Here is a 21114-nt window from a genome sequence, read left to right on the forward strand (position 1 = left end):
CATATACAAGCCAGAACTGACTTTCTTCAAATGTGTTAACTAAAACCACTAGGGCATAAGCAGAAAGGTTTAAATATCACATCAGTTAAATATTAAAACTGCTGGGCAGAGTTTTTGCATATGTCATTACTGAAGCCTTTGTAAGTCTTATTAAGGAGCTCACTCCCACATCAAATGAAAAGGAACATACCTTGCACAATACAGAAGTGGGACCTAAGCCTATCGGACTACTAATGGAAAGCCCTGTGGGTTGCAAATTAGTTATTTATGATTTAAAAATTAAAATGCATGTGTGCACTACTGGGTATGAACTCTAAGGATGACTGGAGCTATTATACTGCTAAAAGCCTGTATGTATCATTATACTAATCATCCAGAAGAAATACATAAACTTTCTTTTCATCTCTGCAGAGTAATATTTACAGCTGCGTTGCATTTCAGAACACTGTTTTTATGCCCATGTTTCCTCCAACTGCATGGATTTTATTGGCAGGGGTGGAGGAAACACACAAAAACAGTTTTGTCTGGAGGCTTGCCGTGGTTAACAGATCCGACTACACACTCAGCTGGTAACAACTTCCTGGCTCTCCAGTGTGGATCGAAAACAATGGAAAAAAACCCAGCAAGCAGTTAGACTGGTGAGAGTTTCCACTTGAATTCTCAAAACAGCTATTCCAAAATTCATGTACTGGAGGGAGCTTTACAATCGAGACACTCTTCAAATCACTTGGAAAGACACTACACTTTGTAATAACTTGCAGGAACAGCAAACTTTGCCTTTGAGATTCAAGCATGGGGCATGTCCTGACAGCTGCCACAAATATTCAGCACTTCCATACTCAATACCTACTTCGATAACTGGCTATTTTTAAACAGAAGCTGATGTAGAAGAAGGATAAATAGAGAAATTAGTATCACCCATGAACTAATGGATCTGGAAACAACTCAACGCAAAAAGCCTGATAGGAAAAGTCGCTTTCAGAACAAGTATCTGAAAATTAATGCCACCTTTCTCATGCTAATTTTCTGAAAGTCTTAAAGCTCATGCATTTATCATTCATTTGGTAATTTCAATATAACCTGCTTATATTTCAGAGGTGAACCATCTTCTTTCCTGAAGCATCTTAGGCACCACTATCTGCACCAGTCAGTCATTACGGATGCACGTGTGAATACTGGTAACACGCTGGTAGCCTGTCTCAGCTAAGCCTGTCCTATTTCCTGCTAGCGTGACTAGCTGTATCATCCCTGCAATGTACACGTGCTACACACTGAACTGCTGTATACTTAGAATAAGTATCTGTTTACTAAATATATCATTATTTAAAAATATCCCATCCCCAGCCCTCCCCCTCTTCTCACACGCCACTAATACCTGAACCCACTTAGGATTTTTGGTTCTATTCACAACCCTCACTGCAGTCCCCTAGCCTTAGTTTCCTGAAAAGCACAGCTGGGAGCCTAAACCAAATGTGAAAATGGAGTTACTGAGGGGAAACCTGTTTCCTACCATCCTGACTCACTCTTCCTACGCCCTTCTCATCGCCTTCCCCTCTACCTCCTCCCCATGGTAGTTGCTACCTCTCTCTGAGCCTGCCTTCCCCCTTCCTCTACTTCTGCTATTGCCTTCCCTACTGAGGACACAGAGACTGTCGGCGTGAATGCTCTGGGAACTTGGAGGAGCACTGCAGATAGCTAACTCTGGTTGGGGCTACCTCTTTTTTGACAGCAGTTGCCAGTAATATGGGAGATAGTAGTAATACGCGCTTTCCCCTGAGGGGGCAAGACTGCCTGAAGGTGGCAACACACCAGGGAGCAGTTAGGGAGATGTCCTGGAGGCAAGGAAAACTCTGGGGAAATCTTCGGGTCTGAAGCTAGGATGCTCATTTGGGTTACACTAAAGCCATCTATCGTTTAACTAGTTGCTGGATTAATTTACTCTAGAGACAAAAATCAGTGAATTAGACTTACTTTTAAATTTTAGAAAGAGCTAAAGGTCACAAGACACTAACTTGTGTGACACTAACTAATATCAACATAATACTAGTGAAAGAAAAAGACACATTTCCAAAAAGCACAGTTCTCATTTCTTAGTTCATTTCCAGAAAATAACAGTAGCTATACTTTGATCTCAAAATGACATCTAATTTAGTCATTATTAAGGTACTTAGTACTTACTTAAGTATCCCATTTTGGTCATTAGTCAGTACTTAGAAATCCAAACACATGTAACAATAATTGCTTTTGGTCCGGACATTAGGAAAAAAGTGATGTCTCAATCTAGGACTTTACTTACTTTAAAGAGGAGTCTCCAACACTAAGACATCCTCTCAGACTAAGTTGTCTCAGGAACCCACCACACCTTTTCGATATATTTTCCACAACACGACCCTTAAACCAAATAAAAGGAAGATTTTGTTGAGTTTTATTCTGACATAACATTCTAACCAAATTAAAAATGCTGGGAGTGAAGACCAGCCCCAGCTATACCCCACCAGCACTACACTTCTTTGCGTTTATTTTGCTAGTTTAAGAAAAAACAGTTACCTGTTGAGAATCTCCACTCCCACTGAAGTGCTATTCAATTCAGCCTTTAGTTTCCTCTTTCTTTTTTTCAGTCTATCACACATGGCTCAATTTTTTGTTTCAGCAAAACCTACCCAGGTAAGACTGCTAAAATGATCTTCAAGTTTTGTCAGATGTGTAGGGAACCTGAAGAACTGCCCCAGAGGCAGAATGGGAGGCATGCCCATTCCTCAAGGATCATGGTTACTACTACGGCATGTAAGTTTAAATTGTCCACGAGGACGTGCTTAGGCTAGTACATCACTCTGAACCACAACCTCCGATAAGTCCCGTTTTACAGTCCCTGCTATAGGGACGGCTACCTCCACAACTGAAAGCTGCTGAACACCTTGGTGGGAGCAGCCACTTCAGTTGTCTCCAGAAGGTTTGCCGGAGCCCACCTGCCAGTCTTCAATGTCATATGTATTTGGGTGTCTGTACCTAACACTTGGGAATGCCAAAGAACTTCTCACGCTGTGAAGCTTACAGACTTTATGCCTTGTTATTTGTCAAAAGCTGAAGCACAGCTTACAAACAAAACTTCCTACTTGACCCCACATTTGCTACAAAATGCTATTTATTTACGTCCTGAAAGCACGTTTTGCTATACAGCAGGAGTAAGTGGAATGGCACAGTACTTCTAATATTCAATCTGAAAGTAGCATTACAGAAAAATGTTATTTAAACTACAATAAAAATAGACTTTTTTTAAACTTTTTTTTTTTTAAATCAGGAAAAACAAGATAAGATAGCAAAAAGCAGGAGGCCACTGCAAAAACTGACTAGACATCACATTATGTCTAACTTTAGGGAGGTGAGGTAAAAGAAATCAACAGTGATCATTTAACAAACAGGACTAATACCTAATGGCACCTTTTATTTTCTTCTCTCTCTCTCTCTTTTTTAAAAGAAGGAATACTTATAAAATTACAGGTCAGTGGATTTTGGTTTTTGTTTTCCTCTCTATACAGGATGGTAACAATTTTACTGAAACAGTAAAATGTTTCTTACATTTTATTGTTCACCTCTAATACCAAAGCCCTGGCTAGCACTGTGTGAAAATATTTTCTTATCAGAGCTTGTTTCATAGTCCATAAGTGACATTGTTTATCTTATCTCTCAGAAAAATTGACATCAAAACAAACAAACTGAAAATCACTACACAAACAAAATTTGTATTTTTTAAAGCTTTCTGATCAGTCAGAATTATTTCTCAGTAGAGGCCAAATACCTTTACTGTAAGGATAAAGTCTTCAATGAATAACATATAAGGCAAGTTCAATCTACATTGCAGAAAAAAGCCAAACCCTAATGCATTATTCAAATAAAACAGAAACAATGAGATAAGTTTTCCCAAACCCATTTATTTCTTTAAGCATGTAAAAAACCCCAACAAACAGCATATTCAAAAAGACAACTTAAGTGCATTTAAATGTGTTTAGCTGTTTGAATAATTCAATGTCACTCAAAAAACTAGTTCTTCAAATTACCCCAGCTTACATTTGGTTCCACATACCAAGAAATCCTAAGGCACATCTAACTTCAAAAAGATCTTCACACATCTTTGCGATAGAAAATAAACATTTTTTTCGTTATAGTTTTTTTTCTGACTTTATTCTCTAGCACATGAGGTCTTAAATACAGAAATTTCACAACAAAACCTAATTTTTCGTTATTTGATAGTCTCAGATCAAGTACTGCTTGATGCTATGTGAAACATCACCAAACAGTGCAACATCCAACTGAGCAAAAAGTTGTCAAAAACAATTAGCAGCTTTTACCTGTCCTAAATATATAGGCAAAAAAATAGGTTACTAAAACAGTTGAAGAAAAAACAGAGTTCTTAGACACCCGATGTGAAAGTGTATCTTGTTCAAAACTACTTTATAGAATAATTCCTGGTTTAACATACTCTTATGAATAATTTTAAGGGGTTTATATCACAAATGTACTTAAATATAATATACTGAAATAACTGAGTTGCCCCAAATCACAATAGGTTCTTATAGCAAAAGAGGATCATAACTTAATTTCATTCCTTCTCCCGAATCCCGTGCTACAAACATGGCATCTCAAAGGGCAACACCACTAGATACAACGTAAGACAAACATATCAAAATAGCAAGTTTCTAAATAGCAGAAAGGTTTCAGACAGAGAAAAGGCTAACCAACAGAAGGACCACAGACCTGTGGGGTTTTCTTTATTATTTCTTAGCAAATGAGAAACACAAGCTTTTTTTAAGGCAACTGAAAAGATTATATTAAAGCTCCAAGTCTTCTTGGACACATTTAGATAGAGGCAGATGCCAAAAATCTTTCTCCTACCTCTGTGAGATCCTCATGTTTAACATCAGTATAGCAGAGGAGTTGGCAATAAAATTTTAAAAGAGTGATGAAAAAAATTTACCCTATATATTACTGTAAAGCTTTAGGAACAGTTTGAACCACGGTTAGCAAAATATACCAAATGAAACCCATCTGGACTTTATTCATTCAAGTAAGAAGCTAAAACATAAAATCCAGAAGCAAATTCATTATTGTATTCTAAATTTAATTGGTATCATCAAACAACAAATAATAAACCAGTTCAGATTCAATTAAGGAATTTTATTTCCCCATGGATTTTTGTCTGCATTTTCAGATGTCATATTTTATTTTGTTATGCACATCTATGATAGCATTAATGCAGACATGTTTTTCTTATGGAAGACAAGATTGCCCTAATCCTTTCATTATATGCTGAAAAGGACTTTAAACCATATGTACCTGCATTTCAGGCAAGGTTCAAACCTTATAAAACAAATGTTCATAAAATGGTAATCAGATACACACCAAATCAAATCTAGGCAAGTCAGCGGTAAGAAAAGTTGTTCACCATTTTATTGTTTCAATCTCCAAGTCCTATAGCCAAGTGTCCAGAGAGCTTTCAGCACTAGATGGCACCCTCACAGAGAGACTGGGGACCACCAACAAAATTATCATCTAGATGATGAAAGTGATTCGGAGGATCTCACTCCATCCAGAGGCACCATTTATACCTTTACTTTCTGGAAACGAGCAGCTTTGAATTTCTAGAGGCCTGTATGTATATGATACATGGAAATTATCTGATACATAGGTGGCAACCAAAACTGAAATACTCATCCGGTGTTAAAAAAGTCAAATACAGAGTTCTTTTTCCATTTGCTACTTGACAGTATTATTATCTTGAACTTTAGCCTTTAAAATGTGTGAATGTGAGCACAGTCTATGGGATACTCAAAATGGGCTATGCTCTTAAACATCACCATAGGAATGAAAAAAACCCAAAGACACTAACCTCTATATCCGTTTGAAAGTTAAAGAGGTCTATTCTTTGCCAGTTGCTTCCATCCAGAGCTAAAACATTCCATGCCTACAGAAAACAAATACAGTTTGTTTATTACCTCCAATGCCTGCTCCCTTCATTTGCCTCTCAGCAATTAAAATATAACAAACTCAAATATAACAAAATATACAATTTCAGGCAGCATTTTTTTTTTTAATATAATTGTAGATATCAGTAGTCATACAATATCAACTAGTTAAAAACAGAGAATTTGTGGAAATGAATCTCAAATCTCCTAAATGGATTACACTTCAAAGGCTAACTTATGCCCATAAAACATGCAGGAAAGCAAGAAATTAAATGTAAAGTACGTACGTGGACACAGCAACATTTATCCCTCAATTTTTAAAAAAACTTTTGTAAATTTGTCTAGTAAGTTACTTTTGCTAGATCTATATGGAGAAAAGTAGCTGCAGATGAGATTCCTTCCAGTAAAACCACAGTTCCTCAACCTCACTAGTTACTATTCTGAGAGGAACAGAAGCCTTTCAGAAAACTGCTGACTTTCCACTGTTAGGATCAGGCCTTTCCTTTACACGTGCTAAGTTACATGTACGTGTTTGAGAATTTGTCCTTCACTCTCGAAGCAATAGTTGTTCAAAGTAAAACAAAATAAAAAAGCCAGAGAAACACAAATATACTCAGAAAAACAGAAAAAAGAACACCACATCCAACTGAGAGGTAGTTCTGAGAGAAAAATACAACTTATTCAATCACTTTGGTTTTCTTCTGCTGTTTTCTAGGCTTTAAGCTGAAGGTTCTAACAAAACTGGATGTTAGCTGCCTCATAAAACTTACTGAAGTTGCAGGCCAGTGTGATATGGGTGTAGGAATGAAACAGTTACACACTTAATTATACATTAAACCAAACAAACAACACCCGCCCCCAAAGAAAACAAAACAATCCTCATTAAGAGAGGGAAGAAAAGCATGAAATAAAGTTCATTCATGTTGTATAAGAACACACTTCATTGTACACACTTGATGTAGGAACAGAATATTATTCATTTTAATTCAAGAAAAAAAATCAAGATGAGCTAAACATAAAAGCTTACTTAGCATGCTTTCTCTATTATTTTCTGTGTGCCTTTTTCCTCTACTAGTAGTCCATCTACTTAACACCTTTTGTACTTGGCAAGCAAACGATGGATGTACTTAGACACATGGTGCACATTAACCGAACTACATGGAATTTTAAGCAGAAAATGTGTCTGAAAAGCAGTGTTATACAGCCACATGCTTTATAAAAAGCAAATGCCATCATGCCAAACTGGGCTTAATCCTTTCTCCAGATATAGAGCATAGACGACTGGATATCTTTTCCATAGCCTTTAAACAGAAGTCCAGTACCTAGCAACTAATTCCACATCTGAATGCAAAACTGGACTCACTGTTTATTTGGTTTAATAAACAAAGAGACTGAGAGAACTATTTGATTTTTTTTTGACAGGAAGCAGATTGCCATAAAGCCCATGATTTGCATGTAATTAAGAGAATAACATCCCAAAGAACAACAACAAACCCCAACAGAAATACATACCTTGGAAACTTGTGCACATCGACACAAAGTAACTATGTCCAAGAAAGAAAATATTCTAGGAAAAAAGGAAAAGAATAACAATTAAAATGTTTTATTATAAATTCAGACTAATACATGGATTCATAGTTCTGTAGTTCTATGGAAAGATACCAATTACACAAGAAGCAAGTTAAATGGACTATGAGTGTTTTACCAAATTATTTTGCCTACTGAGACTTAAGGAATAATATCATGGCTATCATCTAAAGACAGTCAACACCAACATATTAGAACCAGCAGGTGCTTCTTCTGAAAATCTATTTTCTGTTTCCCTCTCCTTACTACCCAAACATGTATGAATGACAACAAATTCTTTTTCTTCTTTTTAATTCAGAGAAACTAGCTTATATACCTTTAATTGTGCTACAATTAAAGAAATAACTTACACAAATACAGGTGAAGATTTCAGAGGCTGGTGAAGAGTAAGAAATGGAAAACAACACATAGATAAATCCAAGTTCAAGAATCCAACACACAGAACGATGACCCAAATTTCTAAAGGGGTTTCACAGTGACTACCAAGTCTAACACAGTCAGTATCTTTTTTTAATTTACTCTGCAATTGAAAATTCAGAATTACTGTTTTGATCATGGAACCAATTCCTCAAGGCTGCCAACTCTTAATAGTTTTCTGAAAGAAATTTTTCACTGTCAAAATGAATTTTGCTAAATACTATTTCCAAACAGCAATGAAATTGGTTCAAAGGCTGTTCTCAGTGAAAATAAATCATTACCTTAAGCATAAAATATAGACCCTATTCCAAAATAATTTTCTATTACAGAGAATGAAAGATATGAAATATATGAAAGATGTTACTTTAATTCACTTATAAACTGTTACCTGCTCACCAATGAACTTTTTCAGTCATCAAAACAATGAACAGTAATAATAACAATTTCATCTTATAGTGAGATGTTAACACCGAGGAGCAAACACAACTGGTAAGAGATGCTGAATTTAACAATGTAAAATTCTGGTTACTATTTTCCAAGTGGAAATCTGAAGCTAGAGCTCGAAATGGATGCCTACATCTTAAGGGCTGTGATTTTTAACCGGGATAAGAGTCAAAAAATGTCATGGAAGTTAATGGAAGTACTTCTTAAACATAACAGCCTTCTGGACGGTCATTATGATCACTTCAGATATTAGTTTTCCAGTATTTCATTAACACATGAAAACACTTTCTCTTTTTCACTATACAGTAATACATTTTCTCAAAAAACTATGTCATGCAAACAGAAGGACAGACATTCGCAAAAGCTATGAAACAATTTATAAAACCCTGTCAATAACATTTGTTTTGATAGAATCTATTTTGTCATTTGAACATCCATTCTGAGGTCTGCCCACTTTAAGAAACTTAGCAGTGTTTCATACACAAAGTACACACTTAATGTGCTCAGCAAGATTGCTGGAGTGTTCCGATGAGCACTGAAAGCATTCTCTCCTTCTTAAGAGCAGCATTTATACCAATGACCCACCATGAACCCTCTTCTGAAGTCAGCTTTCCCCCCACCATGAGGCAAACAACAGAAGATGAGAGTGTGGAGATTATGCTAGAGAGCTGCAAAAGCTTCTTAGCTTGTAGAAGCTTCCTCGTAGTACCACTGTGTGAGTGGAATCAGAGGGTTATCATAGATTTACAGAAGCTGATGCACAAAAGACAGATTTCTACGTTATTTGTAAGTAAGAAAGGAAGGGTTGTGACAAACCATGTCATGACATACTATTGCCTAAATGATGAACGTGACATGCTTTAGAAGTGATGTATCAAGTTCTACTGAAATAAGAAATAACAGAAGGAATTGTAAGATGTTGAAGAAAGGGTATTTTATACACCCTCACTACTCTGAGTTGTCTGCCAGTCTGTCTTCATGTTTGATTGTTTATTGCTGTTCAGAGATTAATGTTGATGTGTGATTTCTGCTAAAAAAGTAAATTAAAACCAAATGCAGAACAGATGTATTTCTTTTTGCCCCATTCTGTATGAAGTGACTTTTTAAAAAGGCAAAAACTAAAAGTGATCATTCTATGTTAAAAGGAGAAATATTTTAGTAAGTGGAAACATTCATGATGCTTTTAGTTTTTATTTTTGGTCTAAAGAAGAAACTTTCTTGCAAGGCAGCCCAAGCTGTCTCCATCAAAATAGATAACATTAGGTGCATTATAACCCAACAAAATCAGAATTATTATTATTCAATGAAATACTATGATAGGTAAGAGATACCAGTAAATTCTTTTACAATTCCTAAGAGTCATTTTGCCAACTTGCTTGAAAAATTTTTTTCCACACTTTTCTATTTATTTACCCTCTATAGTACACTTACATGCAAACCACTAGCACACACTTGCTTCTCTACTTGCAGTCCCACAGAACTACTAGCAAATACTTACTAGGCAGGGAAACTAGCCAACAAGACACAAGACTCTAAGGTTTGAAGTAATTTAAAGTCTTTAAGAGACTTTAAAGTCTTTAAGACACTTTAAATGCAACCAACAGAGATGGAGATAGCAACACTGACATTGTCAGTCATCTGTCAGTGTCAGACACTGACATTGTCTGGCGCTTAGGGTGAAGGACTATGTCAGCAGGCACTTGTGATTTCAAAAAGTGGAAAAAACTACCAAGCAGGGCAGCTGATAGTTGTATAGCACATCTGTCCGCTATGACTATAGCTACGTAGATGGAAGCTAACGCAGCCAGCAGCAGGATTAATTTCCACTTAAGCCTTTGGCACAGATTAGTACAGGGAAAATGGAAATTAAGTTAATAGATCCACAGTAAAGTTTAGGATCATCTATTCTGACTTCCTATACCCCAGGCTATTAAATTTTCCCTAGTTATCCTGTATCAAGCTCAAGAAGGAGAATCTGCTTACCAATAATGGAAGCTCTTCAAGACTTTTCATCCCCAGGCACATACTGCTCTGGACACATGCCTTGGAGATCTTTCAATGTTAACAGTACCTGCAGCACACATGAGCTTCATGCCAAAGGCACAAAGAGTTGTACAAGCTCACAGTTCCCCAACTCCTTTATGGTAAACTTGTATTTGGCTAAAGTCTAACTTCCAGAAAAGGATCTATTCTTGATTTGAAAGCCTTCAAGAGATGGAAAATCACCACCTTCTCTGGTAGTTTGTTCCACTGGTTAATCACTCAGTTAAAATGTTTGCCTTATTTCCAAGGTGAATGTCTGACTTTCAGCTTTATGCTTTTTTCTACTTTTCTTCACCAAATTAAAGAGTGCTTTAGCAGTTAGTTCCTCATCGAGTTTTAAAGCCACTTATCATGTAATCTTTAATTCTTCTTTTTAACAATCTTTTTACTTCAGTTCTTTAAATCGCATTTTCTCTGCACAGTCTTCATTTTCTCAGTATGTTTCTTCAAATGCAGACATCAGAAGCATGTGCAGCATTAAAAAATGTATTAGTATCAACAAAGCTGTACACAGACAAAGTATGATTTCACTACTCCCACATTCAGAGCCATTTCAGGCCACTGTACCAGCCTTTTTGACACAGCATCAGACAAGAATCTTACAGTATCTTACCCATTTCACCCTCACATCCTCTTCTGGGAGTACACACTCCAGGCCACAGCTCTTTCTGTATAATTCCTTAGTCCTGTATATCTATTCATGTAAAATTAATCTGAAAAATTAATCTTGTTTGAAGACATCCCAATTTATCATGTTATTCAGACTTCCTTAGTCTTGTCTTCACAGTAGTTTACCATTACAGTTCTTTTTGTGTCATTTATAACTTTTATCTCACTTTTGAAGCACTGATTTCCAAAGCATTACATTTTAAAAAAATTTTTAAAAAATTTAAAAAAGGAAGAGTGCGATTGGGCCTACATGGCAGTTGCTGCAACAACTGTTAACCAATGCTGAATCCCTTTAACATGCACTGATATACTGCACAGTGCTACTTTTAAAACAAAAAAGTCAAATGTTGAAGTCAAATGCCTGAGTAGAAACATGTAATTTTGGTTGGTAAAGCCAATCAATGGTTTAATCTCAAAGAATGATATTGTCCAGTCACTTATTTTCCACAAAACCACAACAACTGTCAGTTATATGCCTCTCTCTCAATTTTCTATCAAACAAATCTATAGTGAGTTTTTCCATTGCATACTGAATATGAGGCTGAGTTTTCTGGTCATCTCTCCTTTGCCTAGTTAAAAGTGTTAGTCAGGATTCATATTCTTCTAGTCTTCTGGAATTTTCTTGATACCCAAGACGCACCAAAACTCAGCATAAGAGGGCCACAGACCTCCTAAATCACCTTTTTAAGGCATTTTCACTGCAATTTATATGGTCCTGCCAACTACAAGAAGTGATGATCTACAATCTCTACCATCATCTCATGTATTTCCACACATGCTTCATTATTCTCATGTGCTATAAACAGACTGTCCTGTGTCTTTCCAAACACAGAGATGGCTGACTCCTAATATTTTGTTTCCCTCCCTGTGGAGCCACGGAAAGAAACAGCTATTTCTCAAAACCCCAGCACTGTGCAGCGTACCACCTACAGAGTGAGAAATCAAACTGTGCAAGAGTCAAACTGCTTCTCTCTCGCCTTTGTAGGGGCCTTCCCAATTTGATCACATAAGGAATAAGCTTTTGTAGTAAAGGCCTGGCAATTACTCATTTTAAATATTCTGATACAATACTATATGGATTGATAAAAAGTGGATAACAAAATACATACAGTAAGTACCACACACACATACTGTGACTTCCTGGAATTTTTGTCTCAAAACCCAAAATTTGGTATGACAGAAATGCCCGATAATTTCTAAAAAGCTTGAGCAGTAACTTAAGTTAGGGGTTTTTTAATAACTGACTTGAAAATGGAATTCTATTTCAGAACTTCTATTTTTCATATCTTTTAAATGTATAGTGGTTTTGCACACAAAGAACGGTGACAAACTGCATCAAAATGAAAATCAAAATAATAAGGATGAGAAATGCCTGACTGAAGACAGCACATTATCTAGATAATCTGCTCAGAAGATCTTTTCAACTTTACCACACCATCCAGTTGTTACAAAACAAGCACACGACAAATTTGTCACATCTTCCCCATTTTAGACTATGAACTTCTCAAGGAAGGGACTTCATTATTGATTTGTACAATTCCTTGCATAGCAAACCCGCTCTCATGAAAGTCCTTTACATGCTATTAGAATGTAAATGCAATATGGAAGAGTAAAGCCTACACACGTGAAAAAGTATCACAGAGAGACAAAGTACAGCTTTCACAGATTTGATTTTTCTCTTTTAGCAGGTTTTTCTCAGAATTTTCTGGAAAAATGCCCAAGCACACCTTGTTAACAAGCGACAGGGGAAAAGAGCATCAGCCACTCTCAGTTCACTACTAATCATGTCTGAACACACACAGTTGCAAAGTCTTGCAACCACCATAGAAGCTGTCTTGTATTTCTCCTAAAAAGTCCTATTCAATAAATACAAAACATTATTACAATTCTTTATACGTGGAAGGTTTCTCTTCTTCCTTTGTTGCCCATTTTACTAAACACCCTACTGAGGTAAGAGGCACGTCACCAATAACTGTAGTCCAGCAGTACATATAAACACTACAATAAAAACATGCAGGCTAGAAAACACACACATAAGCTGAATAATTTATAGCCATAATCAGTAAAAGTAGAATTTTGCATGCATAAATTTATATCTATATGATTAAATTAACAATTCTAGTGTTGGTGATGTTCTAACCTTCACCAACTTTGCAGGTAGGAACCTGCCCCACTGGTAAATTCCAGTAATATCTTATTCAATAAAACCTCATAATAATACTTGCCTTGGAAATGTAAATGGTGAGGCATATTAAAAGCTTGAGAAGTCTGACTATTTTCTATTTTAAAAAAAAAGTATCTTTTAGCTCATTTTTGCAGACTTGTTTTCAGCAGCACGTCACAGAAGGCTGACAAACACCAATCTCTACATGAAGCACACATCCACTGACTCACCTAATGCTTGACACCTTTCAGGTCAATTATTAAAACAAATCCTTTTTTACTAGGGATGTGCTACTTTGTGAAGTAAAGCACTTAAACAAGAACCTGTGTGAGACACTCCAAAACTTTCCAGTAACTTTCACCCCTGCAATTTCCACTTGTAAACTACTCAGGCTAAGATACCTTTCTCAGCGGATCTACACAGCAAGTCTTTCAATAACAAACATGGCACCAAAACCATTTCTTTACAAGCTAAACCTTTTCTTTTGCCAAGATGATTATTGCTACACAATCTTTACATAAGTATTAGCAATTGCAAAAGAACAGGCTGTCTACAGGATGCCTAACATCTTTTTTCAGTTGAAACAGAAGTCAGCTTTTTCTACAAATAATCAGCTCTGCTGGATTCATTTTATAGTTACAGGACAGCATCTAACTTTTTATGGGCTATACCTTACTTGCAAGACAAGTGTGTCATATTACTGTCTCCTTAAAAAAAATAAATAAATTTTACTTATTTGTAAAGTATGACCATATGTAACACAACTGCAACATTTTCAGTACATAATTCTCTTAGTATCTGAAAGAAAATGACCAATGATAAATTCAAGAAGGGCCAGTTCTGTTTAATTTACAATCAAATATACAGAATACAGCAACTACATTACGTGGTAATTTCTTTTGCAGGGTCAATTATGTAGCTAATAAATACAACTACAATATACAAATTACAGAGTAACTTTAGTCTGAAAATGAAATACAGAATGCATCCCCATTGCATCTTTGATTTATATTTACTACGATATTATGGCTGAGCAATGCAACTTAAAAGGTCGTATTTTTGTAATCTTTTAGAAGTCGAGTTAAAAACTCAAACACAAAACTTACATATAGTAAGTGTCCAAGAAAAGCTCAACCCATGAAAGAGATTTTATCTAATCTTTCACAAAAGGTCAGATATATGCTAGAACCAGTTTCAGCATGCTTGTTTAACTCTGTTTCACTCAAAACAGCTGTTGACCTAACAATTTTGAGCAATCACCTCATTGCATTGGTTATCCTGATTCATATAATAGCAAGACACGAGACTCCTAAGCAGAAAACTTGTAACAACTGTTATTGGGAAAGAATCTTAATATTTAACATCATTAAGTCTTTAATAATACTAGTTAGGAATCTCACTGTGGTGCTTCCAAACAGGAAGCTAAGTAGAAAGTTTCAGAATCCTTTCTTTGCTATGAGTTTTCTGTCTCTTTCTTTTTTTTTCCTTTTTTTAAAAAAATAAAAATCATCTTTCTCCTTTCCCAAGACGATATTCATTAAAGACCAAATACTACCTTTCAAACAAAAGAATGAGGCAAGTCATGTGCTTTACCTAGAAATGAAGTAGTAACAAGCTAAGAGGACTCCCAACACCCCCACACTCATCCTTCATGCCTTCCTAAAATTGGAATATTTATAGAGGAGGAGGATCCAGATTTATAACTTTAAAAGCCCCATGGATTGTCCAGTTTAATCACTTCTTGTAAGTAAGTGCTGCATGAGCTACAATGTTCCGTAATTTCTAGAACCCTGCATGTTGCAGCTCACATGACTCTCTAGCTTCATTAGCAGGATTTTTATCACAGTTTTAGCTATAGATGCTCTTATCTAGAGCACAGGGGGTTTTTTTGGAGGGGTGTTTTTTGGGGTTTTTTGTGTTTTGGGTTTTTTTTGAGGCATCAACCAGTAGACAATTCTGTAGAGAAAAACTGGGCTCAGCTGAAGATTTCTAATATACAGAAAAACATTTGATAAATGAGAAATGAACTACTACTTATGGGCAGACAGGAATTCACAAAAGGAATTGTTAATCAAGAGATTGAGTTTAAATAAGACTCCAGTTTCAAGGTAAATGAAGCTCTGAATGGAATTAAGTCTTAATTAGTTAAAGAACAGATTCTAAAGAGAAGCTTAATAGCAAATGAAAGAAAAACAAAATGAAACAAAATCAATGCTAATGTATGATTCCAGGAGCTGTGTAAGTCATTGCTATACCCCCTTTAGCTATTACTCCTGCTTCAAATGCTTGTTATTTACTTTTGTTTGTTCCAGTATGACTAATCCTTTGTCACAAGCATGTTCTTACTGAGAGATATCTGTACTTGAACCAGGTAATGCTGAAGCACTCCATTTATAAGAAAGTCCCAATTGTTCAAGCAGAAACGTTAAAGAAAGTATTTCCTTTTCACAATTCACAAATCTTACTCAGCACGTTGACAAAAAAAAAATCTCTTCCATTCCCAAATCTCCTCTTCTGCATTAACACAGTACACAAGAGCACTAGCATGCAATTTTCTGCTTGTGTTCTTAGAGCCTCTCACTCACACTTTTAAAGGAATTCTATCTGATACCTCTCTGCCCAAAATATTCAGTTTTAAGCTTACTCTTGCATTTGTTTGTGAACAAACCCAAATCACTTAAACTTATTAAATAGAGGATGGCAGCTACTTACTGCAGTTTCAAAAGGCCAAACTTAATTGATCATACAATCATTTGCAAGTGTTCAGCATCTCATACAAAAAAATCCAGAAAATGCATACAAAGTGCCAACTGGTGAGGCAAAGAACTGAAAAATATAAACTTGCATCTGGAACTGTTCTTGGCAAGAATTTCATAAGCAGACAAACAATACATGCAGCAGTGTAAGAAAAGGTCAACATGAGACCTTTTCCATATTCTGAAGGGGGTACGCTGACCACCAAGCTATTGAGTCTTTTGTTTTCTCAGAGCACAAGTTCTGTCCTGAATTTGAGATAAGACACTGGAAAGTTTTAAAACCCATTCCTACTTCAGAATAATTGGAAAATTTTCTAACAAAAGCTGATTAATCAGAAAATTGCAACCTGTTGCATGCTCAATGCATATTTGAAGTTAGATACACTATCTTGAAGGCTGAAGGTACAGAGAAACTAAATGACTATCCATTTTAACATTGGGTCAGTCATGTTAAAACCAATAAAAATAGTATTGGTAGTGTGATATTATTTATCAATTACTGCTAAAGCACATAAGAATTCTGAAAACACCAAGTCTTAAAGAGTCCTAAAGAATTACCATTCTGTTGTTTCCTTGGCTAAACATCAAAATATTTAATCACTTTCCAGAGGCTTCATCTTGTCCACGACCTCTGCCTGTGGTTCATTCTGATCACTTGCTCTGTTGGTTTTCTGATCATTTTTTTGGAGGTAAGGACCACTGAAAATGAGTATATGACTCCACAGGAGTGAGTCTGAATTTGATATTATGCTGTTATCAGCTGTATTGCTCTTGCTTGCTTCCTGTCAATGTTAGTGTCCATATTTCTAGTTAACAAATACGTTTCCCTCACCCTTATCTAAAGGAGTTTTCTCTATTGAGTAGTTAGTGTGAGCTACAACAGACCAGTTGTAGCTGCTCTGCACTAATTCCTTGGACAGATGTGTTTCAGGCATGCTAAATCAAAGGACTTCACTTAATGAAAGTTACTTGTACAAGGCACTATTAGACATCCCTTTACAGAAACCATAGATTTGTGTAAATATACAGAAAGGAAATAACTTTTACTTTCATAAGCAACTCCTATACAATCAATTCAGTTCATAATCTGTATGAATGTACTTCATGTACTTGTATCAATTTGGTTGTTTCTGATTCTAAATAGCCACATTGTAATTGCTTGGCAGACTACTATAGAGGACTTCAAAGATGCAAAACGTCGTCTAAAATCAAAATGAAGACTGCTTGTGCATTATAAAACTGGAATGTTTTCCTGAGATTGTCAAAGACTGAACAGCATTCTTTGCTATTCAGGGTGAAATATTGCCCTATTTAATTACACAAATCTTTGAAGTGGGGAAAATGAATCATGTTTGAGATGACAGATTCCCTCCCCCTTCAAAATGCATGCATTGTTTGTTTGCTTACAAAATTATTACCAAGAACAGTTCCAGATACAAGGTTATATTTTTCAGTTCTTTGACTCATCAGTCGGTACTTTGTATGCTAAGATACAGCAGCCAAATTTTACAGCGACTGTGGGCCATTTAAGTACCTACAGTACCTAGCTAAGAAATACCAATGGCATTATGACAATTTCTTGTTGTAACCTTTGCAATATTTCTTTTCTATTTCCCCCACAGTTAAGCACACAGATGGTAAAGCATCACTTCGAATATACCAAACACTATGTTTGACTTCACTAATTTTAAGCTTCTGGTAATTTTTCTTCTCTACAATAATGAACACACTAACAGCTGAGCAAAAAGCAGTGTGCAGAAATAAAAACAAAGAATAGAAACATGAAAACATATATAATACTTCATTAGCCAACTCACAAGCTGCATATTCTTGCATACAAGAGCAGCTGCTGCTGGAACACAGCTCCTGGGTTCCTCTCCTAATTTGAGTCCCGAAACTTTGCTTATCCTCTTTTAAATCTGATTGAGCACTCAAATTTTGAGTCTGATGACTAAGACCCATTATTCAAGTACATGCACCCAATAAGTATCGTTTATAGCAGAACTCATAATAGCTTCTACATTTGTGGTACAATTTATGAAGTTAGTACTTTGTAGGCAGAAAGGAACTGAAAATGGTTCAAGCGGCAGAAAGGAATAAACATCTCTGCTTCTGATCTGAGGCCTGCCATTTTCATGCAAAATCTTACAGCACAGAACGTTAGCAGTTAAAATACAAATGAACAAATGTTATTTGTCCTTCTACATGCCAAAAGTAGTGGCTGTACCTCCATTTTCAAACATGTATTATTACTTTTTATCAATCACGCAACGTAAAAAAAGTATTTTTGGAAGCTGTTGGAAAGCCACAACATTCTAATATTAATTACATCCACTTAAGTTTTTTTGTTTCCAATGCTTTTCAAACTCAATACTGCAACTTTAAAAATCCATTTGTTTTTTCCAGCAATTTACAATGAAAAAAAGAAAAAGATGATCTTCTTCAAGGCTATGACATCTTACTGGAAAAGTTGTTACCGTTAAAAATGCAATAGTCTATCTCTGACTTGATTTCTGATTCTTCTGATGATAGATATGAGTTTATTAACTTTAGACACCAATGCAAATCCATAACTAATGTACTGTATAATCAAATGATGCTTTTCCATAAACACACAGGCTAAGAAAAAAAATAAAGCTACAATTGTCTGTAAACATTGTTTAAATTACATGATTTATAATACCTCTGCAGGATTCTTACTCAAACATCATACAATTGAGCATTTATTCAACCTTTCACTTCTTGTAATATATAAGAGCAGAGGGGAAAGGGCATTCCTTGCCAACTGGCAAACTAATACTGCAACAGCTGTAAACTGCACTGCAACAGCTAACAGGGGTGATCATTTTTCTTTTAGCTTGAACAGTACTACAAATCAAAGTTTTTAGAAGCAGCCTATTTCATCCACAGGAAAAAAAAATTACTCCAATGTTACAAGTAAAAATAAATGCCCATAAACCAGAAAAAGTTACAAATGAAACGCCTCCCTCTCTCCACTCAAGCTATTCTACCTACCTCAAAGCATAACTGGTCCCTCCAAACCAGGGTCTTCTTCAAAACCACCACTGTCCATGTTAGTCAGCTATTCTCTTCCTCCTCTGCCCAGTTATCTTGAGTCTACTTGAGAAGGAATAAATAATCTCTGGTTTCATATTCTTTCAAACGAGCTTCTTGCCTGAGAAGCTGAGGGTCATTTACTTACAAGTGTAGGAGATGTCTGTAGAAAATGTGCAAGAGACATGACACTGCCCTGGAAACCTTCCAATCTAATTCTTGTTGTAATAATAATAATAATAATAATAATAATAATAATAATAAAGAGTAAGAACTGCAGTATAAGTCCAAGGGCTTACTTTGTTCAACTTTAGAGTATGCAACTATAGCAACAAATGAATAAATTTTAGAGTGGTAGTATTTCCTAAGTCTACCATCAGAAAAAGGTTTCTCAATTTTAGAGAAAAATATGGATTGCTTGTCATACTCAGATTACAGAAGTTTAAATACTTGATGCAAATGAGAACAAGACCAATTCTTGCAATAGAAAAAATTGTGTTTACATTTCCAGATATTTGTAGCAAGATATTAACCACTTTTTCCATGTGTCAAATTTTATGTTTTTTTTTTTTTAAAGAGCTGTAGTGCTTTCCAACAGTTTTCATACATATCTGATAAAAGCAAGCAACAAACTAAGTGTATTTGATGACACTTTCAACAGTATTTACTATTCTGTTCCGGCTCTGTGAGCAAAATGTTTCCACTGCAACTGGTTTACTCTCCTTTAATTAAAAGGTAGGCTGCATAGTTAATATAGTAAAAATAATTAGGGTATTAATTACATTCAGAGCAGCAATATTTAATCTCTCCTGTCATAACCATATGGCAAAACAATTTTAAAACATGTTGTAGCACGAGCATAAACTGTTTTAGGTGTTGAAAGACATTCAGGCTCAGTCTTACAAAAGTATTTATGTGCAGCAGCATAAAACAAATTCCCCATGGATAATCCTTTAGACAGCCAGGCTTGCACCCCTAAATTTCCCTAGGTATCAACACTCTGCAGGGATGAGAACTCAGACACACGTCCCATCATAACACTCTAACATGCTCTGCCTCTGGCCTTGTGAGTTTGTCTCTGCAGTACTACAATTTCAAAAGGAGGTTTACAGAGCATCTCTCCCACCCATCCCCTTCCTCTCCATTCCAAAGCCCTGATGGTCATCACAACATTGTGGGTGTTATGAAACTTGGACTTTATTTCTCTCTGGCTACGGGCAGACCATCACCTGAGTTGCAGCATTCAGCATGAGATCATCACGATCTTTACTGAGAAAGCTGAGTGTCCCAATTCAATTTCTCAGATCATCAACTCTTCTGGCTACAGCTGCAATGCTACTTTGGTAGACCACTGTGCAATTGCAAAGAGGACATATGTGCACAAGAACTAGATGGTTGGCTGAATCAGTTCTGTGTATGTTTAGCCTAGGCTATTTTGTTGTTCCAGCCTCAGGAAGCCCTTTAATCATGCAAAAGCTTCTTTAGACACTGCCACGATAGTGTAGTGGCAGTGCCTAGCTACACCACTTCCTCAGCTGGTCGAATCCAAGGTGAGCCTATGTATCCTTAGAGTTGCTCTGTAAGAAGTTATCTTGAATACAAGAGCTAACAGCTAAGCCACTGGTACTGTCCAATTACTTACACATGGGGTTTTTCCTGCTGAGTTCTTTAAAATGTCTTGTATAGTAACATAAATGTTGGAATAAATATACTGCTCAATGAAACAAACAAGCTACTCCCTACATTACATATTAAAGAACTTACCAAATTTGATGTTAGAATACTGTCCTGGTTTCAGCTGGGATAGAGTTAATTTTGTTCCTAGTAGCTGGTATAGTGCTGTGTTTTGGATTTAGTATGAGAATAATGTTGGTAACACACTGATGTTTTAGTTGTTACTAAGTAATATTTACACCAGTCAAGGACTTTTCAGCTTCCCATGCTCTGCCAGCTGCACAAGAAGCTGGGAGGGGGCACAGCTAAGATTCTTGATCCAAACTGGCTGGAGGGCTATTCCATA

The 21114-nt window shown here is 36.0% G+C and overlaps 1 protein-coding gene across 2 annotated transcripts in view; it reads right to left on the bottom strand.

Moving 5' to 3' along the window:
• Positions 1 to 21114, bottom strand: part of FBXL2 (F-box and leucine rich repeat protein 2) — a 55187-nt gene that overhangs the window by 17493 nt on the left and 16580 nt on the right. Inside the window, exons 3-5 of one of the 2 annotated variants that reach the window (XM_072853733.1) lie at positions 7473 to 7527; positions 5885 to 5959; positions 2297 to 2391 (exon numbers count right to left, since the gene is read on the bottom strand). In XM_072853733.1, coding sequence (XP_072709834.1) covers positions 2297 to 2391; positions 5885 to 5959; positions 7473 to 7527 — 225 coding nt within the window. Of the gene's footprint in view, positions 1 to 2296; positions 2392 to 5884; positions 5960 to 7472; positions 7528 to 21114 lie in introns of those variants that run through there. The other variant, XM_072853734.1, reaches the window with a different exon arrangement.

Source organism: Ciconia boyciana, chromosome 2 (assembly GCF_034638445.1).
Source record: "Ciconia boyciana chromosome 2, ASM3463844v1, whole genome shotgun sequence".
NCBI lineage: Eukaryota > Metazoa > Chordata > Aves > Ciconiiformes > Ciconiidae > Ciconia > Ciconia boyciana.